The following is a 26,438-nucleotide window of genomic DNA, read 5'->3' as shown; positions in this document are numbered from 1 at the left end:
TTGATGAATGAAACATAAGACATATTTGACTAGGCATCCAGCATACATCGTAGTAAGGTAATAAATCTAATATAGAAGAAAGGTAGACAGCGTCATAATTTTTGCCATAAATCCAACTCATTGGCCATCCACAGTTCCACTCCCCCAATCTCCCGGTAAATAGAGACAGAGACATGAACCCCCAGAGAGAGATCAACTTCAGTTCCATCTAGGATGATTTAGCCTGCTGGAAAACAGTTACATTTAGCATGGGTAGGTAAACTGTAGTTGAGTCATGGAGAATCCTCTGCTGATTCTGAAAGTGAGAGGACCCATATATCCGAGACTTGTCGTGTCTTAAAAATAGTACGATGTAAGCCCCCTGTCCTGTTCTGGCACTGAATGTATGTGATAAAGGGACACCATGTAGCTTCGAATTTAGCCTGTCGATTTCTGAGCACTGCAGTGAGCTTTTCCATAGCATATATGTTCCGTAATTTGCCCACCATAAATTAACAATGGGAGCATGGGGCTGTTTCCAGATGTGTGCTACAAAGAGGTGTGCCGCTAGTAAGAGATGTGATTGAAATTGACCTCTGGAGGTTGTGGTGGGAAGAGCTCTCTCTACGCCAGAGTTGCCTAAGAGTACCAACAAAGGGTCATGGGGCAATTTGATATTAGTGATGATGTATATGTTATGGAGTATTTCGTCCCAAAAGGATTGTAATAATGAGCAAGCCCACCAGGTGTGTAGAAATGTGCCCCATTAACTGCAACCCTTCCAACAAGAGTCAGAACTCCCAAACATTTTGTGTAGTTGTACAGCCATCAGATACCATTGTGTGACGAGTTTGTAAGCATTTTCTTTATGACCGAGATATATGGATAAACTAGACGCCCTCTGCCATATATCTCTCCATGTCCTCAGAAATTTCAGTTCCTAGTTCCCATTGTATCATATATGCATGTTTCTTGACTAGCAGGAGGGTAAGTATACAGCTATAGAGCAGTGAGATGCCTTTATATTGAATGTTTGAGTGGAAAAGAGATTCAAGAGCTGTTTCATCTCGTTCCATAGCTGCACGAACCTTCGGAAGTGGCATGATGGATAAGGAAGCATAGGATATCATCAGCGAAGAGGGCCAATTTGTGTTCCCTGCCACCCACTCTTATACCATGAATGTCAGGGTTGTGTTGGGTTTTTGCCACTAAGGGTTCCATGGAAAGTGCAAAAATGGAGAGGCAGAGGGGGCAACCCTGGTGTGGTCCCCTTGTAAGGGAGAAAGTAGGGGAGAGAATCCCATTGATCTTCAATTTCGCTATAGACCTACGAAAGGTGGCCTGAATGAGCCCTAAGTGGATTTTGGCCAATAGTTTGTAGAGATATGCTCAGCCCACTCTATCAAACGCTTTTCCCATGTCTTGGTAAAGGAGGACCAGAGGTTGATGGGTACGTTCCGCCACTTCCATAAGGGCCACTGTTAAACGCTTATTGTTATCAGCCTGATGGTTATGAATGAAACATGATTGTTGTGGAACTATGATAGTTGGCAGTATTTGTTGGAGGTGCTTTACTGTGATAGATGTAAAAAAAAAAAAAAAATTCACGTCGCAATTGAGGAGTGCAGTTGGACGGTATGAAGCACACTTGGTTGGGGGTTTATGTGGCTTGATGAGCAGTGTAACATGGGTTTAAAACATTGTTACGGTGACAGAGCTAGTGGTTAAAAAATGGTTAAAACCTCAGGCCACGGGACCCACCAGAATATGGATGAAAGCTTTATAAAAGGTACCCAGAAACTAGTCACGACCGGTCGCTTTGCGTGTGGGCAGCGAGTTGACCTAACCTCATCTGGACTGATACCTGATTCAGGCTGAAGCAATTCTTCGCTGCACACAAGAGGATTAAACTGTCTAATTATGTGTCCTGAACATGTTCCTCTAAACTTTGGGCCTTGTAGAGAGCTGAGTAATAGTCGTAGAAGGCCGTTGTTATGTCCGGTGTTGTGAGGAAAGAGCAGCCCGTCTTGTGTCGGATTTTATGGATGTTATTGTTTGTGGAATGTAGGCATATTTTGCGAGCTAACAATTTTTCAGTTTTGTCCCCCCACTCATAGTAGATTTAGCCAATATAAAGAAGTTTCTTGGCTGCTTCTTCCGTCAAGAGATGCTCTAGTTCCCCTTGTATGTTATGGAGGTCTCTCACAGTCCAAATTGTGCCCTGATTCTTGTGGCAAGTTTCCGCCTCTGAGAGGTTGGTCTCTAATAATTCCTACCTACGGAGTTTGGCTGTCCTCTTGAACACTGCATGTGTGATATTAGTTCTCCTTGGAGGACGCCCTTCAACGTACCCCATAGAAACACTGGTGCATGTCTCTAGTATAATTATCTGTAAAATAATGTTCAAGGGTATCTTTTATTCGATCGTGAAGGGACTGGTCACGGAATGCTAGATCGTTTAAAACCCATGGGCATGGGAAAGGGGGCAGAGGGGCATCAAGCTGTATTTCCAGGGACACAGTTGTATGATTGAATAAGAATTATCCTTGATTTATGAATCCAGCAGTCGAGGTGTAGTGTACTGTAAAGCAAGAAATAGTCAATGTGTGAATATGTTTTGTGGACATTGGAGTAGAACGTGTAATCACGTTCATGGTGGTGTAATTGTCTCCATGCATCCTTTAGAGAAAGGTCGGATATGGCTTTGAGCAAGGCTGTGGATATGCGTGTATTGCCCGGTTGCGTGTGGGAGAGATCAACACGTGGATCAAGTGTGGCATTGAGATCCCCTCCTAAGAATATGGCACCCTGTGTAAAGAGAGAAACTGTCGGGAAGAGATCATTATAGAAGGATTTGTCTTCTGTGGCGGGGGCCATAAACAGAGGCAAGTGTTATTATGGAGGGTGAAAAAGTTCCTCTGTTGCCCACCACATGTCCCCTGTATCCCTATACATGGTATCGGGTTGAAATAGAGGAACTCTCGCCGGAACAACATGCCTACTCCTTGTGTTTGAGGTGTGAGTGGAATGGTATTGTGTGGGCTACCAATAAGAGCACAGACATTTGGTGTCCTCCCTAAGGAGGTGCGTGTCTTGGAGGAATGCAGTATCAATCTCTCATCGATGCAGCCAGTTGGTCAGTGCCCTGCGTTTTATGGGGAAGTTAAGGCCCTGTACCTTTAGGGTAACCAGTTTTAACATCATGTTTGTCATGTTGTGACAACCGCCTACCACATGGAAGGCATCTACAGCTCCATGCGCCCTCGTATGTCTGTACTGGTGTGGTTGTGTCAATGTGTCAAACAACAAATTAAATATGTAAGACAAAAACCAAACAAAGGCGCCAAGCATGCCAGTCGTGAGGGCCCCACCCGAAGGAGGGGCCACGTGGATCAACTCAGTAAAGAAGAACACAACATGAAACACAAATCTCCAAGCGTAGAGGATCAAAAAAGGAGTGAGAGGTGAGCCCCTATACAGAACTCCACCCCCGTCCCCTCAAGCTATAGGTAATTGCCAAGATCAGTAGGATGGGAACCTCAGTGCTAAACCCTTTCATTTTTAAATGGTCTAGATTGGTTAGATTCAGATTTGGATGTACCCATGATATTAATTTGGTGCACAACACTGCAGAAAAAGAAAATGTTAATCTTTTAATTGCTCAACAAGCTTTGAGTCTCCTGTGCTCATCTGAACAGAGCGAAATAATTTTGGTTGGAAAGGTCTATGCATTGGGACTTATCAACGAGGCTACTCCTCTGGAAACAAGACTATGATGACTATGTACAATGCCAACTCATTTCTACCACCTGGGGAATAGTAAAGTAAAACAAGTTTCCTAGCTGTAAGTGACCAGAATGGTCTGTAGTTGAGTAGGATGTAAATTTTCATAATTCACAGAATTTTAAATGTCTGAGATAAGGAAAGCTGCCAGGTTTGTAGTTCGTTCTTGCCCCTTGATTTTTACTAAAGATTGTATCTGGAATGAGGCACAAGGACTTTTTAAAGAAATCCTTATTTTCAATAGTTGTCTTACAGCTGTAATCTCCTTAACAAAAATCAATTAAGCTTTCTAAAACTTAGGGTATAGTTTAAGGTTTTCAACCTGTATGTTTGTGAACAGCACAAACCTTTTATCATTTATGAAGGTAAGCTTCAATTCCTTAAATAATTTCTGGGGAGAATGTACAATATTTTTACTCCCCTGCTTACGACTTTTTAGGTTTTATTTTTATTTTTGTATTTCCTCCTTGCAGAGAGTTTCTGTTCCAAAATGGAGAAATTCACCAGCGGAATCACCTGCTTCAGGGCGGGATAATCGCTGTTCTCATTTCCATTATACTAAAACCTTGTGAGCTCCCCTTGAAATTACCATTATTACTGGGTAGAGCTTACAGAATATGATCAAAATCCTTTGAGACTAGATCAAGTCATTTGCCTTTTTTTCCAGTGGTGGGGTAAAAGGACAATTTGAGGCAGTTATGTTTTCTTGTATAATACTTTACTGATTTTCAACTCAAGCATACAAGAAACCCCCCACCCCCATTATAAGTTGCATGTCCATCCTTCCCATACTTTATCAAACTTATTTGGACATTCTAAACCTATGAATATGTCCTTTTCCTGTATATAGCACATAACCATTTCTCATTCCCAGTGCGATATCTTAGGTGCTCCAGCCCCTTAACACACTCTCTCTCTCTTAGCCAAGAGGAACCCCAGATTTATAAAAGTTTGTTGATATGAGGTGGAATTCAAAGCTGTTCATATTCCCAATTGTCTGTGGGGCCAATCTCTCTAACTTAACTCCGGCAGTCTCTTCCAGCCACTGGTGTACCTTCTCCCAGAAACTGTTGATGTCGGGCATTCCCAGGGAATATTATATAGGGTCCCCAGTTGCCCACACCGACGCAAGCAGGAGGGGTCTGAAATCCCCTCAATAGTATGTAAATGTGTTCTGGTGTAATAAACTCTATACAGTACTTTTAATTGTATTAGTTTGTATCAAGCTTTAATCGCTACCTGTTTAGGGAATTGTACTGACTCTGTCCAATCATCAGCCTCCAACTCTCCAACATCCATCTGACTTTTATGTCTTAATGTATCTAGATCTTTCTGGGTATTTCTCATATGTATGCAATATCGGGGTGGGGGCGGGGAGGCTGTTTGTGGAGGGGATGGATCCTGTAACCCAGTAACCTACACTCCAAAGATGAGGACTCCATAGTTTCCTCCCCTGCAGTTATTTGTGCTTTCGTGGCTTGACTCATTTGGAGATATCTAAACATTTGGGAAGGGTGCATGGAATACTCGGTGTGAGAATGATGCCATTCCATTGGCATCCCCACACATCTACAAGGGTACTAATTCCTATGAGGCGCGACACCTGCCAACCTAGTGCCCAACCACAGTGGGGTCCCCGGGGTCTGTCTATCCTTCCAACCCATTGCCTTGTGTAACTGATGGCATAATTCCACTGTCAGTTTTGTAGCTGGGGAGCATCCTTCCTTAATTTCCCTTCAGATAAGGCATGGAGGTAGCCCCTACTTCCATCACCTCTCTATCCATCCAGAACACTGGCCGTGACTGTGGTGAAAATGCCCAATAATTAATTATAGACAAGGGTGCTGCCTCATAATATCTCTGCAGATAAGGGAGGGCTAACCCTTCTTCATACACAGATCGCTGGAGGAGAGCAAGTGCTATTCTCTGGGCTCCACCCTGCCAAAGGAGGGCACATATTAATACATCCACCTCCATGAAGAATCGTTGAGGTAGTCTATAGGGGTATTCTGCAGTACATAAAGGAATTTAGGGGGCGTCACCATTTTAAATACTGCTGTCCTACCCAATCTAGAAAGCAGCAGGGTCTCTCAGTGTTTGATGTCTCCTCCCAAACCCTTTAGCACTGGCGCTATAATATCCTCGTAATGCATGGTAGGGGATGTAGAGACCCAGAGACCCAAATATTTAAAATGCATCCTCTTAATCTTGAGCGGCAACGGAAGAAGTTCCTTCGCTGTCCAGGTGCTCAGAGGGAATATCAAAGACTTATCCCAATTAATATGGAGTCCATTATATTCCCCAAAGATCTCAAACATCTCTCTAATTCGATCTATATATTTATTTGGGTCTGACAAATAAAGCAGTATATCATTGGCATACAGTGATATACATTCTTCCCATGACGAACCCCACCTCCAGCCTTCTATCTGTGCATCTCGTCGCACCCATTCCACCTGTGGCTCTATAACTAGTGTGAATAGCGGAGACAGAGGGCAGTCCTGGCACGCTCCCCTCTCTATGGGAGAGCACGCCATTCACTTTTACCTTTGCTTGCGGTATGGTGGATCCATTTTAGAATGTTTTAACAAATCCCATCTTCTCTAACATTGCAGACATGTAAAGGCCCTTCCACCAAGTTGAATGCTTTATGAGCACCCAGGGAGACCACTGCTAACGGAACTTGCAACCGTGATACAACTGCCAGAATATTATGTAGCATTCTAAGATTAAAGCGGGTAGAGCGATCTGGGATAAAGCCATTTTGGTCTGGATGTATCAGATCTTATATCACTCCCCCAGTCGATTCGTGAGAACTTTTGCCAATATCTTACCGTCCACATTCAACATCGATAATGGTCTATATGAATCCCACTTACCTGCCGGTTTCCCAGGCTTCAAGATAAGGATTACTGTTGTTGTCCTAATTTCCTCAGGTAAAACTCCTTGTTTAAAGGGCTTAGCATACATGTTATGCAGGTGAAACACCACTGACCTCCTCCATGTGACGAGAGACTTCCACCGGAAGCCCATTAGGTGCTGGCATCTTCCCAGATTGTAATTGTGCAAGTTATGTCGCTACCTCCTCCACCGTTACATCGGTCTCCAGACCCAGAGCTGTTGTCTTATTCAATATTCTGCAAGGGCAGTCTTTCACAAATGCCTGGAGCTCCTCAGCAGCATACTCGTCTCCCCCTATTGCACTCCTGCAAATAATCTGCCACAGTCTCTGCTACATCCACACTAGTATGTATTTTATCTCCTCAAAGGTTGTTAATTTCTTTTATTTGAGATCTCGCTATTCCCCAGGTAACAAACCATGCCAGCAGTTTCCCTGCCTTTTCTCCGCCTTTATATATTCGGCGTTGTTGGGCCTGGTGTATTAATTTAACCTCCTTTGTGGCCACTGCCTTCTTTTCTGCTATGACATTTTCTAGTTGTCTAGCTATACTATCCACAGATGATGGAGCATGCATGTCCTCCAGTCGTCGTATTTCCTCCTCCAACACTTCACAATTTTAATTTCTCTTCATTTTATCTGCTACTTCTCTAGCTATAATCTTTCCCCAAAGCGTCACTTTCTATGCTTCCATAAGGACTATCTCACCCTCGTTCTTATTAAAATAGTGGTCTGTATCTTGAGTCAGTCCCTCCACTTTCTGTGGAGAGGTGAGGCGCCATGCCGCCATCCGCCAAGTACGCATATGTCTTGCTGTATGTGCCTGACGCTTGATTTCAAGAGGGGAATGATCTGAAATACTGCTTTCTTTAAATTGTGCACCAACTAATCTATGTGGTGATACTGCAGAGGTAAACATGTAGTTTACACAAGAATGAATATTGTGTGAGTCAGCGTAATGCGAGTACAACGTGTTTTTAGGATGTAGCAATCTACATACGTTCACCATGCCCAACGCTCAAGCAAATCTACAGCGTTTCACTTCATATGGTATTCATACTTGTTCCGTATATGTCCTACCTACAGTGGAGTCCATTAGCAGATTAAAATCTCCCCCCATGATCGCCAGTGCTTGTGGAATCTCTGTCACTACTTTACTTAACACTTTGAGTATGTCTGATTAAAGGCCTAATGGGATAGAAACACAAATAAGTGCCAGTAGCTCTAACTCCCATCTTCTCACTATTACTATATGACGGCCCAATGCATCTCTCCATATTTTAGTAACGTCAAGGGGGAAGGACTTCCTGGCTAAAGTGGCCACTCCTCAAGACCCTTTAGTATAGTACCTGCATGTCCTAATAGTTTTTATTTCTCCCTAATCAACACAGGGGCATTAATACTGCACATATGTGTCTTGTGTAGAAACACCAGATCAGTCGCGTAGCGTGCCAGAGTTTCATGCACAAGTCCCCACTCGATTCTATAACCCAGGCCACTACATTTCATGATAGTACTGTTATGCTATTCACTAGCATGTCTAATCATTTCACTGACAGCGTCCCAGTTGGCTAGTATCAACTTCCTGGCAACTTCTTCCCTTCCCCTGCTCCTACCCTTAAACAAGTTGATATCTCCCTCAACCCCCACCCACTCTTTCTTAATGCACAGCGGGCATTTAACTAGCCGATCCCCCAATTCATGGTACGCCATTCGGCCTTCAAAAACAAACTAATCAAAACTCCCAAAAAACAAACAAACAACCCTTTATATCAGGGGGGACCTAAGTGTTGGACAGCTCGGAGGTGAGGAATAAACATTAATTTTACGGCTGAGGAATCCATCCATGTTAGTATGTGTTTGTAGATCATTTCCCCTGACGACATTGGCGTCACGACCGGTGTGGGTGGGTCCATCTTGGAGGATGTTGACCTTGAGCCATCTACCCCTGAGCCTTCCTGGAGTATGTCCCATCAGGTACCAGACAACACTTCCCTCAGGTGCTGCAATTCTTTCACAACCTTCGCTTGTTCAGTTTCCTCCTGATCATGAGTAAGTTTCTGTATTGGACGCAGGCTCAGTTTACATGGCTTGCGTCTTTGCTTAGCCGCCAGCCAGCCATCCTCTGCACACTTCTTACGTCCATTTCAAGGGGGTGGGTAGCCCCTCTGTCCAGCCATTCCCATGCCCGTTTGGGCTTAAAAATAAGTGTCTTGTCTCCCACAAGAGTGCAGAGCCTCGCCGGGAACAACAGTGCATTCTTGATTTCCAGGCTGTATTTTCTAACGTCTACAACAGTGCATCTCTGTCTTTGTAGTGGAGGAGTCTTATTATTGTAACTTGGGTGGTGCTTCTGGTGTTGGGGCCATGATAGGCCCTTTATGTGCTCTTTCCTCTGCTCTTTCCTCTGCAAACCATTTGGAGGTCTTCCCTTCCAGCACTATATGTGCCAACTAATCTTCCATATACAGCTCCATAGACGATCCTTCCGCCTTCTCAGGAAGACCCATCGCTCTTATATTATTTCTACGCGAGCGGCCATCCGCATCTTCTATCCTGTCACATAGTACATTTACTTCTTTTCTAGGTGGGTCCGCCCCTCGTTGTGAATTAAGATCGTGGGTCTTTTTTGTGCTTGGGTCGATTCAGCATCAGCCACTCTATCTGCCAACTTCTTATGATCTTCCCATAGAAGATTAACATCTATTGCCACAGTTTCAATTTTCCTCTCTAAAGTTTCTTTGATAGCTGCTAATATTATTGCTGGGTGCAATTCTAGTCCTTTATCATCGGTTCGTTGTGGCGGTGCATGTGATTCCCAATCTTCCCTAGGCTGCTTCCCCCGGGTTTGTTGCGAGGAATTAGTACTTGCCATCTCTGGTATTTGTGCCTTGCCAGTCTAGGGATTCAGGGACAACACCTCTGCATCAGCAGGCAGAAGCTCTCCACTTCTTGTCTCACTCAAACAGTGAGTCAGATTCAGGGGGTGCCACCGCTCAGACTGCTGCCCTCAGGCACAGGCACCCAAACAATTGCCTCTGCCCCTATTGCGGCTCCATGTCACTAGCAGCCACATGCACTGCCACCATCAACCACCAAACACGGGTAACACACAGAATCAGCCACTATATCTCAGCAAGAGTATTGAATATGTGGGGTCTCTCCCACAGCCATGAGGTGCGTACTATCACTTGTATTAGTCAAGTCCATGTCTCTCTTTAATCATCAGGATGTAGACTTAACCAGTCTGCCCTGGCATCAGAGCTTTCCTCTGCCCTCCTCCAGGGGTGGCCTAAAGTCCACTAGGTAATGGAAGCTCCTGCCTCAAAGACTACCCCACATCGCTCCCTCAGTGATTGTTGTCGGAGCGAGGCCGACACACGCCTATGTCCCTCTCATCCGCCATAGCCACAAGTTCACAGCGGCATTCAAGGGGAATCATCCGACCGGTCGTTCGAGCAAGCCCCCTGTATCAAGGGCCATCCCAACCAGGCGCTTTACTTGCTCTACGCTGGCCGCAGAGCAGATGCTCAATTTTCAGTATATTCGACCCCACTGCAACATTTTGTGCAGCCAGTTCTTGGAGCTGCGTCGTGTCCCCCTCCGGATCTGTGACGGCTCAGGAGGTCTCCCTCACCTTCGCGCCTGTTAGGGAAGCCCGTTCCGTATCAGAGGGGTCCGGGGTCAGTTTTGGGTAGCTCATCTGCAGGATAAATGTCCTCACGACCGCAGCTCATGTTGGAGCGCTACAGCTCAGCTGCCGCCACTATGCTGCTCAGACCAGTTTGAGGCTGTTTTAATGGCCACTAGTGTTTGCAGAATAGTTGCCAACAAATTAGACATATCATCAGTACCACCTAGATATTTCTGCAACAGTGTAAGAATGGAGCTGAAAACTCAGTGCTGAGCATGTGTGGATTCAGATGTTCTTGCACAGAAATGTTCTTTGAGGAGAGGCATATATCTGCATGGTTGATATCAGAGTACTGTTAAGCGGGTCCTAGTTTTGAATTAGGAATAATGTTGAATATGGCAAACTTTATATTGTTGTGGGGTAAAGCGAAATATTAATTAATCTACTAACAATAAGGAAACCTCCATGCTTCTGGCCAGATGCCGAAATCCAAAAGCAGATCTGCCAGGTTGCCGGAGGATTCTAGCCGAAAAACTGAATTTCAGTTTTGTCTGCATTACACTTTTAATTCAGTTCAGTTCATCTTTATAAAAGTAATCACAAAAGAATATAAATACACATAAAACCAGACACACTTTTTAAAAAACACAACAAAACTTCAGATAGCTTAAATATCACACAATACTACGGACAGGTAGTTAAACCAGAAATCCATTCCACTCGTACATCAAAAAAGGTACCCAGGCAAGTTAAGAATTCAACATCTTATTCCAAAACAACGCGCTTTTCGGCAGAGTGGAAATGGCCAGCGCCACCACATGATCAATAAATATTTGCAAGTACATGCTTTCTGATATTTCCGAAAACCCCTTGTCTTCAAGATTGGGAGCAAATACCTCTGCCGCAAAAAGTCATAATAGCTGCAAAATAAAACACAATGCTCCAATGTCTGAGGTGTACAGAAATCAAGATGTGCAGCAGGGATAAATATGCAACCAAATATCCAAGTGAAAACCTCAATTTTTCACAGAAACGTAATTTCTTTATTACAATTAAATCAATTCAGTCATAGTGTCAACAAATTACCTGTTCACCTAAAGAACCAATGAACAAAATATATAACAAAAACACAAAATATCTCATTATATACAAGTACTGCATATAAACTAAACAAATCAACCAACGATTCCTTTAGGGCACCGTAGTACATAAAACATAGGCTGCTTGGGCATTCAGTGGCAAGCAGTCACATTGGAAGGAATGTCTGAGGTGAGCAGCTATCGCCGGGGCACATCAGAATCATATTTGGGTCAAACTGACCAGGAGGAAAGCATATATGGCCACGAATTGTACACACCTGAAACATTGTTAAAAGGGATCTCTCATGCGGGTGCCTAACAGACCTAAGATAGAGCTCCGGACCAGCCACTCTTTTCAGAAGGAAAAAAGAATGCTTTACGAGTTTTACAAGAGCCTTATACTCCCTTTCTTCCCTTGCACGGTTTAAAAATAAATCGCATGAAGAACGTGGAAGTGGGATGGCCCACATCAAACAATCTCCTACAAAAATGATTCCCTTAGTTTTGGATGACCCTTCAATCGCAAAACCCCCATATAGCAGCTCCATACAACAACACAGGGAGGCACTTCATTTTATATATCCGCAAAAGGGGCAAGACAGGGTTACTACCAACTGTGGGAGTAAATGTGAAGAAAGCACTGCAAGCTTGACTAAAATGGGTGCAACAATTTAAAAGACAAGGTCTCCAGTTACCTAGGTGGTCATAAGTAACACCCAAGTTGGAAAATGACATCACCCTAGTTACAGTCTTCCCCTTGATAGCTACGGGTCTAGATTTAGAAGGCTGCTTCCCACATACCATTTAATGGATTTTTTAGCTGTTCGTATCCAGGCCCAGCTCGTCCATAAAACTAACGTATAAATCAACAAGCTCTTTGAGGCCATTTTCAGTACGAGACAACAATACTGCGTTGTCCACATACAACAGAGAAGGTACAAAGGCAGACTTCACTTTCGGCAGGTCTTTCTCATTCGCAAGCGATGGATCGGAACTGTTGATATATAATAGAAAAAGGATGGGTGCCGACACACATCCTTGTCTGGCCCCAAGCGGAAGGCTAAAAGAATCTGTAAATTCCCCTACCTCACTCCCACTCCTTCCACCCCGTATCTAACAGAGGCATTAACAACTATATGGAGTGTTCTAAGGGAATCACCAAGTTGGGAAGGTAACCCAAACGCCACTAAATTTTGCCAGAGTTTTGAGCTGACTACCCAGCCAAAAGCACAACTCAGATTCATGAATGCTAAGTGGATTGTTCCCTGTTTGGCAACCACATATTTACCGATCAGTAAATTGAGATTCAGACATTGGTGCATGGTACCCTTTCCTTCCCTAAATCCGTACTGGGCCAGACAAGGAACATTGTTAGTACTGGCCCAATTTTGCATGTGCTGTAGAATGATGCACTCCACTACCTTTACAACTGAATCTAAGAAGGAGATGGGTCGGCAACATCTGGGGTCCTGATGAGTTCCCTTTTTAAAAACAGGGTCGATCACTGCAGATTTCTAAGAGAGGGAGAATATTAACTTGGGCAACCACATTCAGATAATTTGTTAGAACAGGGGCCCAGAGGAAGACCTCTGCTGTATAAAGGTCCATAGGAATCCCATTCGGGCTAGTAGCTTTATTGGAGGGGCTGGCTAAGATAGCAGCACAGACCTCGGTCACATCAACACTGATTTTCAGTGGAAAAGACTGATCCTCCCCGGCAGCAATCGCAGACACACCCTTAAGTGCATATGAAGGGGTTGCCGCACATCCCAGCACAGTTCGCCCCTTTGCATCCTGTTAAATGCAGTTCACAGTTACCGCTTACTTCAAAATCATCTGTAATTTTTCACCAAAGTTGGGGCAGACATTGCTGAATTTCTCTAGACACGTGTTTGAGTTCAGCCCTCCATCAGTAGAGAACAGAGAAAATTCATCTGGGGTTGCTGGAAATGCTTCCAAATTCCTCTCAGGTGACGTACCACTCACAGGCACACAGGTGCATGTCCAAAGCTTGTCAGCTCACTGGCTCAGGAGTAATAGAGGAACCAGTCGCATCAGGCACAGCTGCAAAAAGATGCTACTGATTGACAATGGACCAAAATCTCCTGGAATCCCCCGATTTACAGGTAGAAATTAATCGTTTCCAGGATGCTTCTTTTAGGGCTGATTTCTGTTCACGGATGGCATTCTAGTAGGCCACCCTTGCAGCTGCAATTTCTGACTGATTGCAGGCATTAGCATTTAAGGTTTTCCAAAGCTGCCTGTTTGACACCCTGCAAACCTTATTAAACCAGCCAGTATGAGCAATTTTCTGATATCCAGACATTTACCTCATGATAGGATTGATAGATATGTTTGAACCGTAGAAAGCGTCCAAAACCGAGAAAGGAGATCCAAATGAATCAAAGGATAATAAAGGTTCTAAAATATCATGTAGATTGGACTTAATTACGGCTTCTAACAGATTCTGAATTGAAAGGCCACACCATTTAACCCTCAAGCCTTTATCCTGGGGGATCAAATCATTGAGACCTGGAACAGGGTTAGGGCTGCCACTAACAGGTTGTGCCCCCTTACATCAGTAGGACTCTGATCACTGAAGCAGGTCTCATGGACCAACCCCGTTCTGATGATGCCCACTAAGGACCGAGAGGCAAACACATAGATGATGATGGTCCCCCTTCCAAGAAAAGTGGGATGTTGGACCAGCAACCCTGGCCTCATAGATGTCATATTCCATAAACCTGCATGTCCCAAAGCATTAAGCAGCGTTCTCCCTCTGTGGTCAGATGTTAGCTGGCAGAAGGAGACATCTTCAACCAAAAACGGGTTGTTATCGATATGGTTGATGCCTAGCTTCACATTAGAATCAATCCCCCCCCCCCCCCCCCCCCCCCCCCCCCCAAATGGCATTAAAAGACTTGAGGTGGCTTAGGGATCTAGCCTCAAGAATGGAAAGAACTTGGAATTAGGACGTCAATTTGACACCCAGAATCCCTGACTGAGTTCTAAAAATTAACAACAACAAAATGTAATTCACAAGAAATGACCACCCAAAAAAATCTGTGTCCCAGCATATCTAAGGAGTTTGAGTATAACCTTGAGTTTATTTACAAATGCGGACGATGGTTGCCAGCCCACCATGTGCTCTATTGCCAGGAGAGGGGGGGCGCAGCAACACAAAAACATTCAAAACCATCTCAGGCAATCAGTTCCTGGTTCCAAGTCTCCTGAAACATGACCACATCAAACTTGGTAACAAAATGTAGCCATTCGGGTTCCTAGCACCTAGCCTTAACACTGGCCACATTCCAGCAGAGGACTCTTAGAGTGGATTCCAGATGTTGTTTAAGCTCAATCCAAGCCGAAATTGGCAGGGGTGAGAGTGATGGTGACCTACTGGCTGAGAGCTCAGGGGGTGAAGTGGGAGTAACTAGTAGTCAAACATTTTAATCTAAAGCTGACAGGGAGAGAAATCTGTTTGATGTGGTCACGACAAAATGCGGTCGCAAGCCCATAGTTATTGACATCAGGGGCTTGGATCGCAACTGCCTACAGAAAAAACCAAGCAGGAGGATTTTTATTCTCACATCCCTGATATGAGGCAATTCCCGCTACAAACCACATGCCTAGCCAGTGAATGTGACTTACAGTTGATTACTAAGCAATCTCCTGTCAGGGTTTTAGCTGCAGGGCCCACTCACCACACACTTCTTACAAACAATATGTTGCTGTATTCCCTAATGTTAGAATTAACATTATAACACAACCAGTGGCAGGCCTTATTTTTTAGCTGAGAGGTAGATTCACTACTAATTTGGCTAATTTGCGGCACACCAGTCAAGATTGCCACATAGGGACACCAGTCAGGTGGCAGATTGAGAGTGGGTAACCCATTTGCCAACATTGGCCCCGCTCCCCAGTGACTCCTCCATTTATCAGTTTATCCTGCTTAGCGAAGGGTCCACTTCCATCATGGTTAGCAGTCAAAGAGGTCACCTCATTTGGCATGTGGGGCTGAGTAATAGTCAAACTGGCTGATGTGCGGCCAGCAGCGGCACAATCAGGACACCCGCTTTGGAGTATACTTGAAATGGTGGTTGGATCTGAGCTCAGCAATCCGTTTATACCTGGAGAAGGAGGGGTACTTTTGCTCACATTTGTGTAAGTGATAGATTTAGTCAGAGCCAATACAGAAGACTCTAAGATGGACAACCTCTTAAAAAAAGGGGGGGGGTCACACTTCGAACAATGATAACCTTTAGTTTGCCAATGGCATGGTCCCATACAGATGCTGCAGGGGTGGCCAGATCGACCCCAGAGGATTCACAATTACTCATGGTGTGAATTAGACAGTTAGCGTTTCCAGTGTGTTTTGTTTGGCGCTTTCTCTTCGCTAGGGGTGGACAGATACTATTATTGTAGACATCTGGCGAGAAGCTCCCAATCGGATGATCCTGGGTTGCAAAAAGTGGGCTAAAGGGGTGGGCTGATCAGCATGGCTGGGTTGTACATTAGGAGCTACTTCTCCTGGTTGGGTGGATTGTTCAGTCGGCAAAGAGCCAGGCCCACCCACCATCTCCAAGGAGAGTCTAGGCTCCTCCAGATCAATTTCCTTGTGTACTACACTGACCTCCCGGGCCAGGAAAGAGTCAAGGGTGCTGCTTCTGGAAGCCCTGGGGCAGAGTCTTTAACACCCGTCAATTTCCGCTTCACCATGATGAATTTGAACTCCGTAAACAAAATTCACAGTGAAACACAAAGAACCCAAGAGGCTGCAAAATCCGAACCCAGGTATTCGTAAAGAAGGGTTTACCCAGTAAGGTTACTGTCGGGGCATACTGTTCAATGAAAGAGGTTCTGGCCCAGCCTCTGCCGGGCGATGACAAGCCCGGTCTTCGCCCTGGGCGCGTCCTGTGCGCAATCATGTGCTACAGAAGCCCTTCACAGCTTTGTTGTCTCTGCACCTCCGGGCACGTTAGAAATCTGTGTGATGTGGCTCCCTGGGAGGTGTAGTCTGAGAAATGAGTCCCCAGGCAGGCCTTGATTCACTGCACCCCAGGAGCCCTTTGTAGTCTTTGTGCCTCGTGGTGCATTAGAAAGCCATGTTATAGGCCTCCCTGGGAGGTGTAGTTCATGAAATAAGCCCCCAGGCAGGCTTTGATTCATTGCACTTCAATTGGTTGATGGTCTGCCAGTCAAATACAGCAGCTAAACACGATTTAATGGATTACCCTGCAATCTCTCTTCCCTTTTTAGAGGAAAATAACAATCATGTGTTGCTGGCATAGGAGATCACTTTTACCCCCAAGGCTTCCTCCAGCTATGCTGGTTATGTAAGAAAAATGTTCAAAAGAGTGGGGCTCATGGCAGAGCCCTGAGACACCACCACTGTTAATTCTAGGGACTCTGAAGAAAATGTAGAGACCCTTAGCTACTGTCCTCTACCGCTCAAGAATGATGCAAGTCATTTCAGGACCTGACCTTCCCATCCAATTGATTGGAGACGCTCCAGGAGCCTGAAATGGGGGATCGGGTCAAAGTCCGCAGACAGATCTAACATTGTCAGCACTGCCTTCACCCTTCATCGAGGGTGCCTCTGATGTACCCAGTAACCTCCATTAATGTGGTCTCAGTGCTAAAATTGATCCTGAAGGCAGACTGGCTCAGGTGTAACAAGTTATTGTCCTTTTGTTCCAACTGATTTACTCAACTGTCTGTGCCCTTAATTTCTTTATAACCTTTCAATTTGGAAAATCTGTCTTGCACAGTTTACTAACCCCTTTCTCATTTTTTTGTGCTGAGATAGAAGCCACAGTCTAGGTAGCGCCACAAAGCCGATACACAAAGAAAAACATTAGGCAGTCTGTTGTTCATGAAGACCTCGGCTGCAAGACACACTGGGCACCAGCTTCAGTGCTGTATGTGTGGTCCACCCACGCGGCCTTTACAACTGATGAACGTTCTACGCTTAATTTTAAAATAAGTGACAAGGCCCAAGGTATTCCTCAAGAAGTCAATACAGCCTGCATTTCCAACAGGACCTGCCATTACTGCGACATGCCTGTGTAAATGCTTCCTACTAAGCATCGCACTCCTATGAATGTGACTGGGCAATTCTAGGTGACCCACAGCTGTAAGATTGGCATGGATGCACTGGAATGTTTTACATATGTATTTAATTGTTAAGCTCATGCGCTCAACTCATAAGTAGGTAGTTCGTGTTACCACATGGTGGACTATCTTATGTACATGCTGGTGTTTACAATAAAGGGGCGATGCCGAGCACTGGCAAACACCTGTACATATTAAGTACTACTCTCTGCCACCTGGGAAGTCTTTGGTCACGAGGATGCCCAGCAGCATTGATTGGCAGCGTAAAGTGGAATCCTTACATGTACCAGCACAAGAAATGAGCACACCCAGCCACTTCCATCTCGTGTTTCCAATGAGAGAGGGAAGGGCTGACTCCGAAGTGTTGGAGTCAAGACAGCAGATCGTTGTCAACTGTAATTTGATGATTAATTCTATTTTTTTTCTCTTTAGATCTCATTACATGTTTGGAAAAAGCAAGTCGGTTTTCAGAGCCTGAGTACAGGTATGAGATTGACGTCCAGGTCGCTTGAATGTAGCAGAAGAAAGTCAGCATTTTTGTCTTTGAATTGGCAATTGTCAAGTTACTCGTGGATTTCTTTTCAGAACCAAGACTATATGAATAATCGTAAATGAGGGTTTTGGTGAACCAGTTAATGTGATAATGCCGAAAGTCAAATTAAAGTAACAGTAGGTCTATTTAGACAGTACCACATAGTTTTATAACACTGTACAAATGAGACTAAAGCAAAACGAACGTTTTACGATGAATCGGAATACTGCGCATTGTATGTCACGTGTGGCTGACTATCATTACTTGTGACAACAATAGAAAAAGAACACTGTTTCGAATTATAAGTATAAAAAGCCCACCATGTAAAGTCTACTGAGAACAAACCTTGTGAAACTGTTACATTTATCTGTTAAAATTGTGCTTGATGCAGATGACGTTCTTTTTATTAGACCTATAAACCAAAAAAACTAACCTTGTAAAATCAAATTTTGTCCTATAACGAATTTATTGTTTCATTGCAGTTAGTTGCCTGGCTTCGGATCATAGTGAATAGCAGGGGCTAGTATTTCTCAGCTCAATTATTTGCATTTATAGGCTTTAGATTATTGAATTTCCAAGTGATTTTTACTTGAAAATTAACCTGTGGCCTTCCAGTTGTGTATACAGCTCTGCAGCAGGCTCATTAACTGGAACTGGATAATCGCCTACCTTTGATGCTTTAAGTCAGCCTCGAATCATAAAGGGGGAAAAAGACGTAGAAAATGGCTTATGGAAGTAAAGTGATTAAGAACAACATGTTTATACTGCCAGAAGCGTGCAGTGAATAGCTTTACAAGGTCAATCAGACCACATCACAACAAGCTTTAACAGTAATAAATGATTGTGATATGTTGTAATTCATTACGTATAGATAATCCTCATGGTGCATAGACATTAAATTGGTACACTTAGTTCCAGTTTATCTACTCCAATCTCCTTTTATGTTATATTGATTTGTATAGCGCACTAATCGCCCAAGAGGGTATCCAGTCGTTTAGGCAGGTGTGTAGGTTTGTGGTCTCCAAGCTGCTTATATGAAGAGCCTAGTCTTCAGCTTTTTGTGGAACTCAAGAAGTGAGGAGGCGGCTCTGCTGTGTAGAGAGAGGTCGTTCCATATCTTGGGTGTGATGTGGAAGAATGCGTGATCTCCATTGCACTCAACATAAAAAGTAAAAGTTACTGATTGCTTTAATTCCTGTATTCCTAGTCACCTGTGTTGTGTCCACCTATTCAACGACATTGGAGCAAGTGCCATTAAACTTCAATAATTTAAGAGATGTGCTCTGGAGTCCGAGAGTAAGAGACTGTACAGATTACAGTGCTCTACCATCTTCTACCTCATTTAGCTCCTTTCACCCTAGTCCTCTTTTCATTGCCTGAGGTGACAACTATGGTATGTCCTGGACATAGTAAGAATGAAGGAAGGGATGTACAACTGGAGGACATGATACGTAGGCATTACTGTGATGAGTAACCTTTACCCACTTGCATGTCTACACCCCTTTATTTATGAGAAGATTACCAGGCATGGATTTTAGAGGAACGTGCAATTTACATGTGTCCTGGGAGCCTGAAAAACCTTATTCACCTGATGTGCTTCCTGAACCCTCAGAGGAATTTTGGGCATTTTCATTGCTGCACTATGCCACAGAGCCATTATCTGATGTTTGGTAATCCCACTGCAAATTATGCTGTTATGGCTTTATTGCTCATGCTTATTGTGGTGGTCTTATTTGAATGCGTGTCTTTTCAATTGGGGTGTGTGCTACCTCCTGTGGTACCACATCTCACTCTTTCTTCTGCTGTGACTTCCCCGTTTTGTCCAATGATCCAAGCATCCCTAGATTTCTGTGAATGTATTTAGCTCAGCAGTGCAACCAAGGACTTTGTGCAATTTCCTTACTCCATTAATAGTTGTAATATTTTTTTATCCTATTTTCAAGGTAGCCATGCTAAAGAGGGTTCATTTTTTGTCTTCTGTTATGTGATTCTTGTGAGGAAATGGAGTGTATTATATGGTTGTGCAACTTCAGCTTGTAATACACTTCCCAACCCATTTAGGATGGTGAGGTTTCGTTTGTTAAACCTTCAGCTCAACCATGGGTTTGTATACCTCTGAGCAGCAAGGCTTACACAAAGGAACAAGGGTAAAGCATTTAAACAGCACCAAAATAACTGAAATCCAATATCCGTTTATAAAACAAGACTGTATTTATATGCATTTTAAGTCACCACAACAAAAAAGATCAATTGGAGATATAGATTTTGCAAGATGAAGTGAATCGAGTTTTGTCACTCAATCGCAAACAAGCACTGGCAAATCCAACTGATTTGACAATGCAGTCACTTCGAGTCACTTTAGGAGACAAACGTTGGTAGGGAGCCTGTCTGGTGGACCAGCAGGGTCTTCAAAGACTGACTCCTCTTTGTCCATGGATGGACGGTGTGGGGCAGTCCTGGTCACAGGGTCAACATCCCTCAAAGTCCTCTTGGTGATGGCAGAAGTCCAGTCGCCACTGGACTACTGGTCGCCAAGTATTGTGGTTATAGGCCATTCCTTCCTGGGTCGATAGCTTGTTCTCTGGCGATCCCAGCTGCACCTTAGCAACAGTCCCTGGCTCAGTGAATGCATCAGATCCTGGTCGTTGATGCTGCACAGCAGCGGTAGGATTCTCAGCTGTTGTGTGCCTGTTCTGTGAACAAGAGGCCAGGTCATTGACCCTTCCTTGGAATCTCTTGGCTTGGCTGGGCTCTGGAGATTGCTTCTCCTCAAGCAGGACACAGCAGGCACAGTCCTTCTTCCACGCTGCAGCAGGTCAGTCTTTCAGGCTAGACAAGATCGGAGTTTGGGGTGCCAAGGGTGCCCTACTTATGATTAAAGAATGCCCTCAGGGCAGGATGCGGTTGATAGGAAATGGGCTACTAGGTTCCCTCTCACCTGATAAGCACTTGCTGTAAAGTGTGCAGTCTCGGCATTCCTGGGTGCACCACTCTGCCCATTCTCAGTATGGCAGGACCCCTCTCCCAGTGAGTGGAGCTCCCTAGCCCAACCCAGAGGTGTGGCTACCAAGGGGGCAGCACACCCCTGGAAAACCGGTTTGGCAACTGATTTCCCCTCTTCTGTCTCAAGTGCCAGCCTGTCTGCCTGAACAATGGAGCAGCCCATCCCAAATTGTACTCATGTGCCCTTTAAAGGCAGCTTTTCCTTTGGAGTGCGTCTTTTGGGCTAAAACCCGTGGAACTTTCTGCAAGAGGAAGGGAAGGTGACACCTTGATGGATTATGTGGCAAATCTGTAATTATGTGAAAATCGCTGCACAGTCCTATAATTCCAGTGTGCCTGGGTATATTGGCTGTAATGCACGAGCTGCAACTTTAGTGCATGGCATTTGAGGAGAACCATCCTATATTTCATGGGATGCTAACGAGATTGGCTTTTACAACTACATGGAACTGGAGGTTGCTGAACATTCATCATAATTAAAACATACTACTTACGGTCAATAAGGCTGAACTGTAAGGTCAAAGTAAAATGCTTTCTTTAATTGTAGGGGAGGGAAGTGGTCCCTTATTCTTCTTTCAAACTTTTTCTAAAAAGGTTTCTATTTTTAACTAAATGAAAACAAACACTTCTATTTTAGCAAAAACTGACTCCTGGTTATATTAGTTTGATGCTGCTGTTGTTGACTTACGTTTTTAGGTCTTTCACCACAAGGTAGCTACATATAAAATAACTGGCAGCTTAAATGAAAAATAAATTTAAAAAAGTTGTTACTCTGTGGGAAATGCACTGTAGTAGATTGTGAAACGCCTATTAGTTAATGCACTGCAGAGCTCCGTGTGTAACCAGAGAGCCACATAATTAAATCTTGGTTAGTGCAGTGGAGAACAGTGACGAGTACTTTTAGTGCTAAGAGGCCCAGCCTGTGTCAGAAAAGCACTGTCAATGTGTAAGTCATTTTTTATACTTGCATTACACACAATATAAAATAGACTACTACAAAATGTGCAAAACGTTTTACCATAAAATGGTGCTCCCAAAATATAGATTTTAGTAATACTCAGACCATAGTAATACATTGTTTTAAATAACTTTCCCTTCAACACCTTCTCAGGGGTAGTAAACACTATGTAAATACAATTACAATTAAAGGATGCCCTTCACAGGTCAGCTGTTAACTATTTTTACTACCACTCAAGAAGAATAAATCGTTGTCATCACAAAGCTTCCAGTGATTCAATCACTTATAGCCAGTACCACTCCCAAGCATCCTTTACATTTGTAGATTACCCTTTACATTTGCAGATTAACTTGTAGCGCATATTTGCATTTCTTTAAGGTAAATTAGGTACTGTAGCAAAAATGCTTGTTTAGATGTCCGCCCCTTCCTCGGTTTCACTTAACAGGAGGCTCACTGAATGACATTTCAGCTGAAGCCACTCTTTTTCCAAAGCAAAGATGTTTTGCATTTGAGGCAGAAGTGAGGCTGGCAAATGTGCACTCCACCCCCTTCCGATGACTCCACGGCCCCCCTTGGGGTCGCGACCCACAGATTGAAGAACTCTGCTTTAAGCCAATGCACTCTACTCTACACTATTTCACTCCTCTGCCACTTAACACTACTCTATGCAGCTCCACTCTATGCTGTGCTACACAGTGCCACTCTACTCTGTGCCACTCCACACCACTGCACGGTATGCTTCTCTACTCTAAACCACTCTAGTCCATGCCAGTGCACTCTATGCCACTCTGTTCTGCACCACCGCACCCTTTGCCACTGCACTCTATAACACCCCACTTTAGGGCACTCCACTCTGTGCAACTGAACTCTGTGTCAGTGCAATCTATGCCAATGCACTCTGCTCTGTACCACTCCTCTCTTTGTCACTGCACTCTTCACTCCACACCACTCTAATCTACTTTACACTACTGCACTCCATGCTGCTGCACTTTACCCTGGGCCACTTCACTCTACTATGATCCACTGTACGTCACTCCAGCCTAGCATTCTACTTCACTGCACTCATACTGCACTACTGCACTCTATTCTACTCTGCAGTACTCAACACCACTGCACTCCACAACACTCTACTCTAAACCACTGCATTCCTCGCAACTCCAAAACACTGCACTACTGCACTATACAACCCTCTACTCTATACCTTTGCACTCTATGCCACTCTACTCTACACCATTACACTCAACGCCACTGCTCTCTATGCCACTCTACTCTGCACCACTGTACGCTACTACACCATATGCCACTCTATTCTGCACCGCTGAACTCCGTGCCAATGAACTCTACACTACTGCACTCCATGCCACTCTACTCTACAGCACTTCAATAAACTGCCCTCTGTCACTCTATTCTGCACCTCTCTACTCTACATTAGACCACCCTACCCCACACCCCTGCATTCTGTCACAGTACTCTACAACACTGCACTCCATGCCACTCTACTCTCACTCTACTCTACACCACTCAACTCTGCCACTTCACTCTACGCACTTTACGCCACTTTACACAGTGCTACTCTACACCACTTCACTCCACACAGAGCCACTATGTACCACTTCAGCCTATGCCACTTTACTGTACACTACTCCAAGCATCTGCACTGTACTCCATGCCACTCTACACCATGCCACTCTTCTCTTTTCCACTCCACTCTACTCTGGGCCACTCCTTTCCACTCTGTGCCACTCCTCTCCACGCCACTCCACTCCACTCCACTGTATGCTTCTCTATGCTGCTCCATTCTACGACACTCTACTCCACTCCAACACTTTATTCCACTCTAGGCACTCCACTGTGTGCCACTGCACTCTACAGCACTTAACTCCACACTGTGACACTTTACTCCACTCTATGCTACATCACTGTACGCCCCTCTACTCTACAACACTTCACTCTCCTCTGTGCCCCTTCACTGTACAACACAATACTCTACTCCACTCCACTTTATTCCACTCTCTGCCACAACACTACTCCACCACACTCTGACACTCTGCACTGCTTCACTCTAAGCTGCTCCATTCTACACCACTGAATGACACACTGACCCTGCCACTATGACCCAACATTCTATGACCCTCCACTCTGCACCACTCTGCACCACTCTGCACCACTCTGCACCACTCTACACCACTCAACAGCACTCCACTCTAAGCCACGATGCTCCACTCCACTCTAGAACACTCAGTGCCACTCTACGACAATCCATTCTGCCACTCTGCCACTCTACGACACTCCACGCCAAGTAACTCTATAAAACAACTCTCCACGCCACCTCACTGTAAGTCACGCTACTCTACAAAACTCACACCACTCTCCTCGAGGCTGCAAACTTTCTGCCATGCTGAACATCAGCTGCGCTGATGTACAACATGGCTAAAACACATTAGCAAAGTCAATAGTTCTTGCATAGGCGAGACCTATTTGCTTTGACAAATGCTTGTCTATAGAAGTGTTGTTGCTTGAAATGGTATTGGATATACTAGTCTATATTAAGCAGCAGGTATACCACTATTTTTGGTATCACCACACCTCTGTCAGAACCATCAATTTGGGAAACCACAGGTCGAAGCAGGAACAGTTTCAACCTAGATTTGGTGGGAGTACTCTTACGACTTTCCTCTTAATCGTTCCTCGATTTATTTTTGTGATTAATCCTTTATTTTCACATTTATGAGGTATGATTTAGCTCCTGATCTCATTAACGAGTCTGGCATGTCCTTGCGTTTCCTTTCTCGGTAAGAAAAGCCTTTCTAGAGTAGGGGTAATTTTGCAAGGTACTGATTATTTATATTGTTATATTGAAGTATGTTGTCCTTGAACTCTGAAAAGCTCTGTGTCCAAAAAAGATGGTATCTTTTTCAGATTAGAGATCTGCACATCAAGTAATTATATTTAAAGTTGGAAAAGTGTATTTTTCATACAGTACTGTAAGATACTTTGGATTTCTATATTCTGTTTTGAATTGTCATTTAGATTTTTTTTTTCTTTTATCTTCTTTTCCTTTTTTTTTATAGTAAATACTGCCCAGCTGGTTGTCTTACTCCCTTTGGCGATATTTCTGGGACCAGTCCTCATGGATACAGAGATGTAAGTAAAGTGTATTTAGCTTTATCTGTCTTGTGATACCCCTTCCAAATGATCTGAATTATGGGCCTATTCACGTAAGAGTTCTTTACAGAGAGGATGATTTTCCTTTTACTCATACTTTCTACAACACAGGTCGAACATGCAGCACTTGTAGCCGGTGGTGCAGGCACATCATCACATATAATAATGGGCATGTGTTCAAATTACCTATTTATTACTGGAGTATTTTTCCTACATCAACCATGTTGCTAGAAGTGTAAGAAGGGGCACATACGACAAGGGTGATGTTCGAGTTGGAGGAACATATACAAGATAATTACATTTAAATTGTATCTATTTCTGACTCCTACAACTGGCCATGTTTGCTTTTAAATTCAGGGTTTGCTTCAGCTTGCCTTACGGTTTGTTTTCGGGGATGGAGGGGATCTCTAAACCCCTCCGAAAACTTCTTTTTTTATTCCTATCCAGTTCTGATGCACGAAGCTGGCCCAATATGCTTTAAAATGTTTATTTCCTTCCGTTTTTCTTTTCTTTTTCTTGGGCAGGGTCCGGTGGTATCACCAAATAACTTTAATAAGATCATAAAAACACGATTAAGGGGCTTGCTGAGCTGCTCAAAGCTGCCAGCGTACTCAAGAAACGTAACTGCGTGACCCTCGCTCACACTTCTTCCATTACATTGCTATGCACTGCGTCCTATAACACAGTAACCCCGTCTCGGTCATCATCATTCACATTGAAACAATTTTAGACATACGGTCAAAGCAAAGACAACAGACCTCGAACCACACACCCTATACTATGCAACATGCTATCCATGTAGATAAATGCTTCCTCACCCACTTATGGAAAGAAACGCTATATAAATTTTGCAGTGCTATAAAAGTACCTTTCATTTTTATCCAGTTTAGCCTGTGTTGCCTACATTATGTGATTTGCAGTACACCATTTCTGTCAATGTTAACTTCTATTTTTTGTTTTAGAAAGAACCCCAAATCCTCCATACGGGAGCCTTTAAACTCTACCCACCCATGATCGAGTGTGCTCTCAAGTGCACCTTTTGCCAGTGTTGTACTATTTTGCTAGTCTAAGGCGCTCTTCGAAAAATACTTTCAGGAGAGTGCTAAAGTTGACCTTCACAAATCTTGAAGTCACATCCAGTTTAATCCAATAATATTTGCCTGTTGTTCCCTCAAAAATTCTATGGAGGAACCTTCACTCCTTTCCAGATCTGAATGTGTTTCCCAGATTCTGTTCCACACCAACCGAGTGAGTGACAAACAAATCTGCTTCTTTTAGTTTCTTACTGATCT

At 44.0% G+C, this 26,438-nt stretch overlaps 1 protein-coding gene across 3 annotated transcripts in view; it reads left to right on the top strand.

The window, feature by feature from the left end:
• DCBLD2 (discoidin, CUB and LCCL domain containing 2) overlaps positions 1-26,438 on the top strand; it is a 529,217-nt gene that overhangs the window by 201,919 nt on the left and 300,860 nt on the right. For all 3 annotated transcript variants that reach the window (XM_069204886.1, XM_069204888.1, XM_069204885.1), the window contains exons 4-5: positions 17,921-17,972; positions 25,053-25,125. In XM_069204886.1, coding sequence (XP_069060987.1) covers positions 17,921-17,972; positions 25,053-25,125 — 125 coding nt within the window. The remainder of the gene's footprint in view (positions 1-17,920; positions 17,973-25,052; positions 25,126-26,438) is intronic.

Source organism: Pleurodeles waltl, chromosome 8, assembly GCF_031143425.1.
Source record: "Pleurodeles waltl isolate 20211129_DDA chromosome 8, aPleWal1.hap1.20221129, whole genome shotgun sequence".
Lineage (NCBI taxonomy): Eukaryota > Metazoa > Chordata > Amphibia > Caudata > Salamandridae > Pleurodeles > Pleurodeles waltl.
The sequence above is the reverse complement of the archived record's forward strand: the minus strand, read 5'-3'. Positions and strand labels throughout refer to the sequence as shown.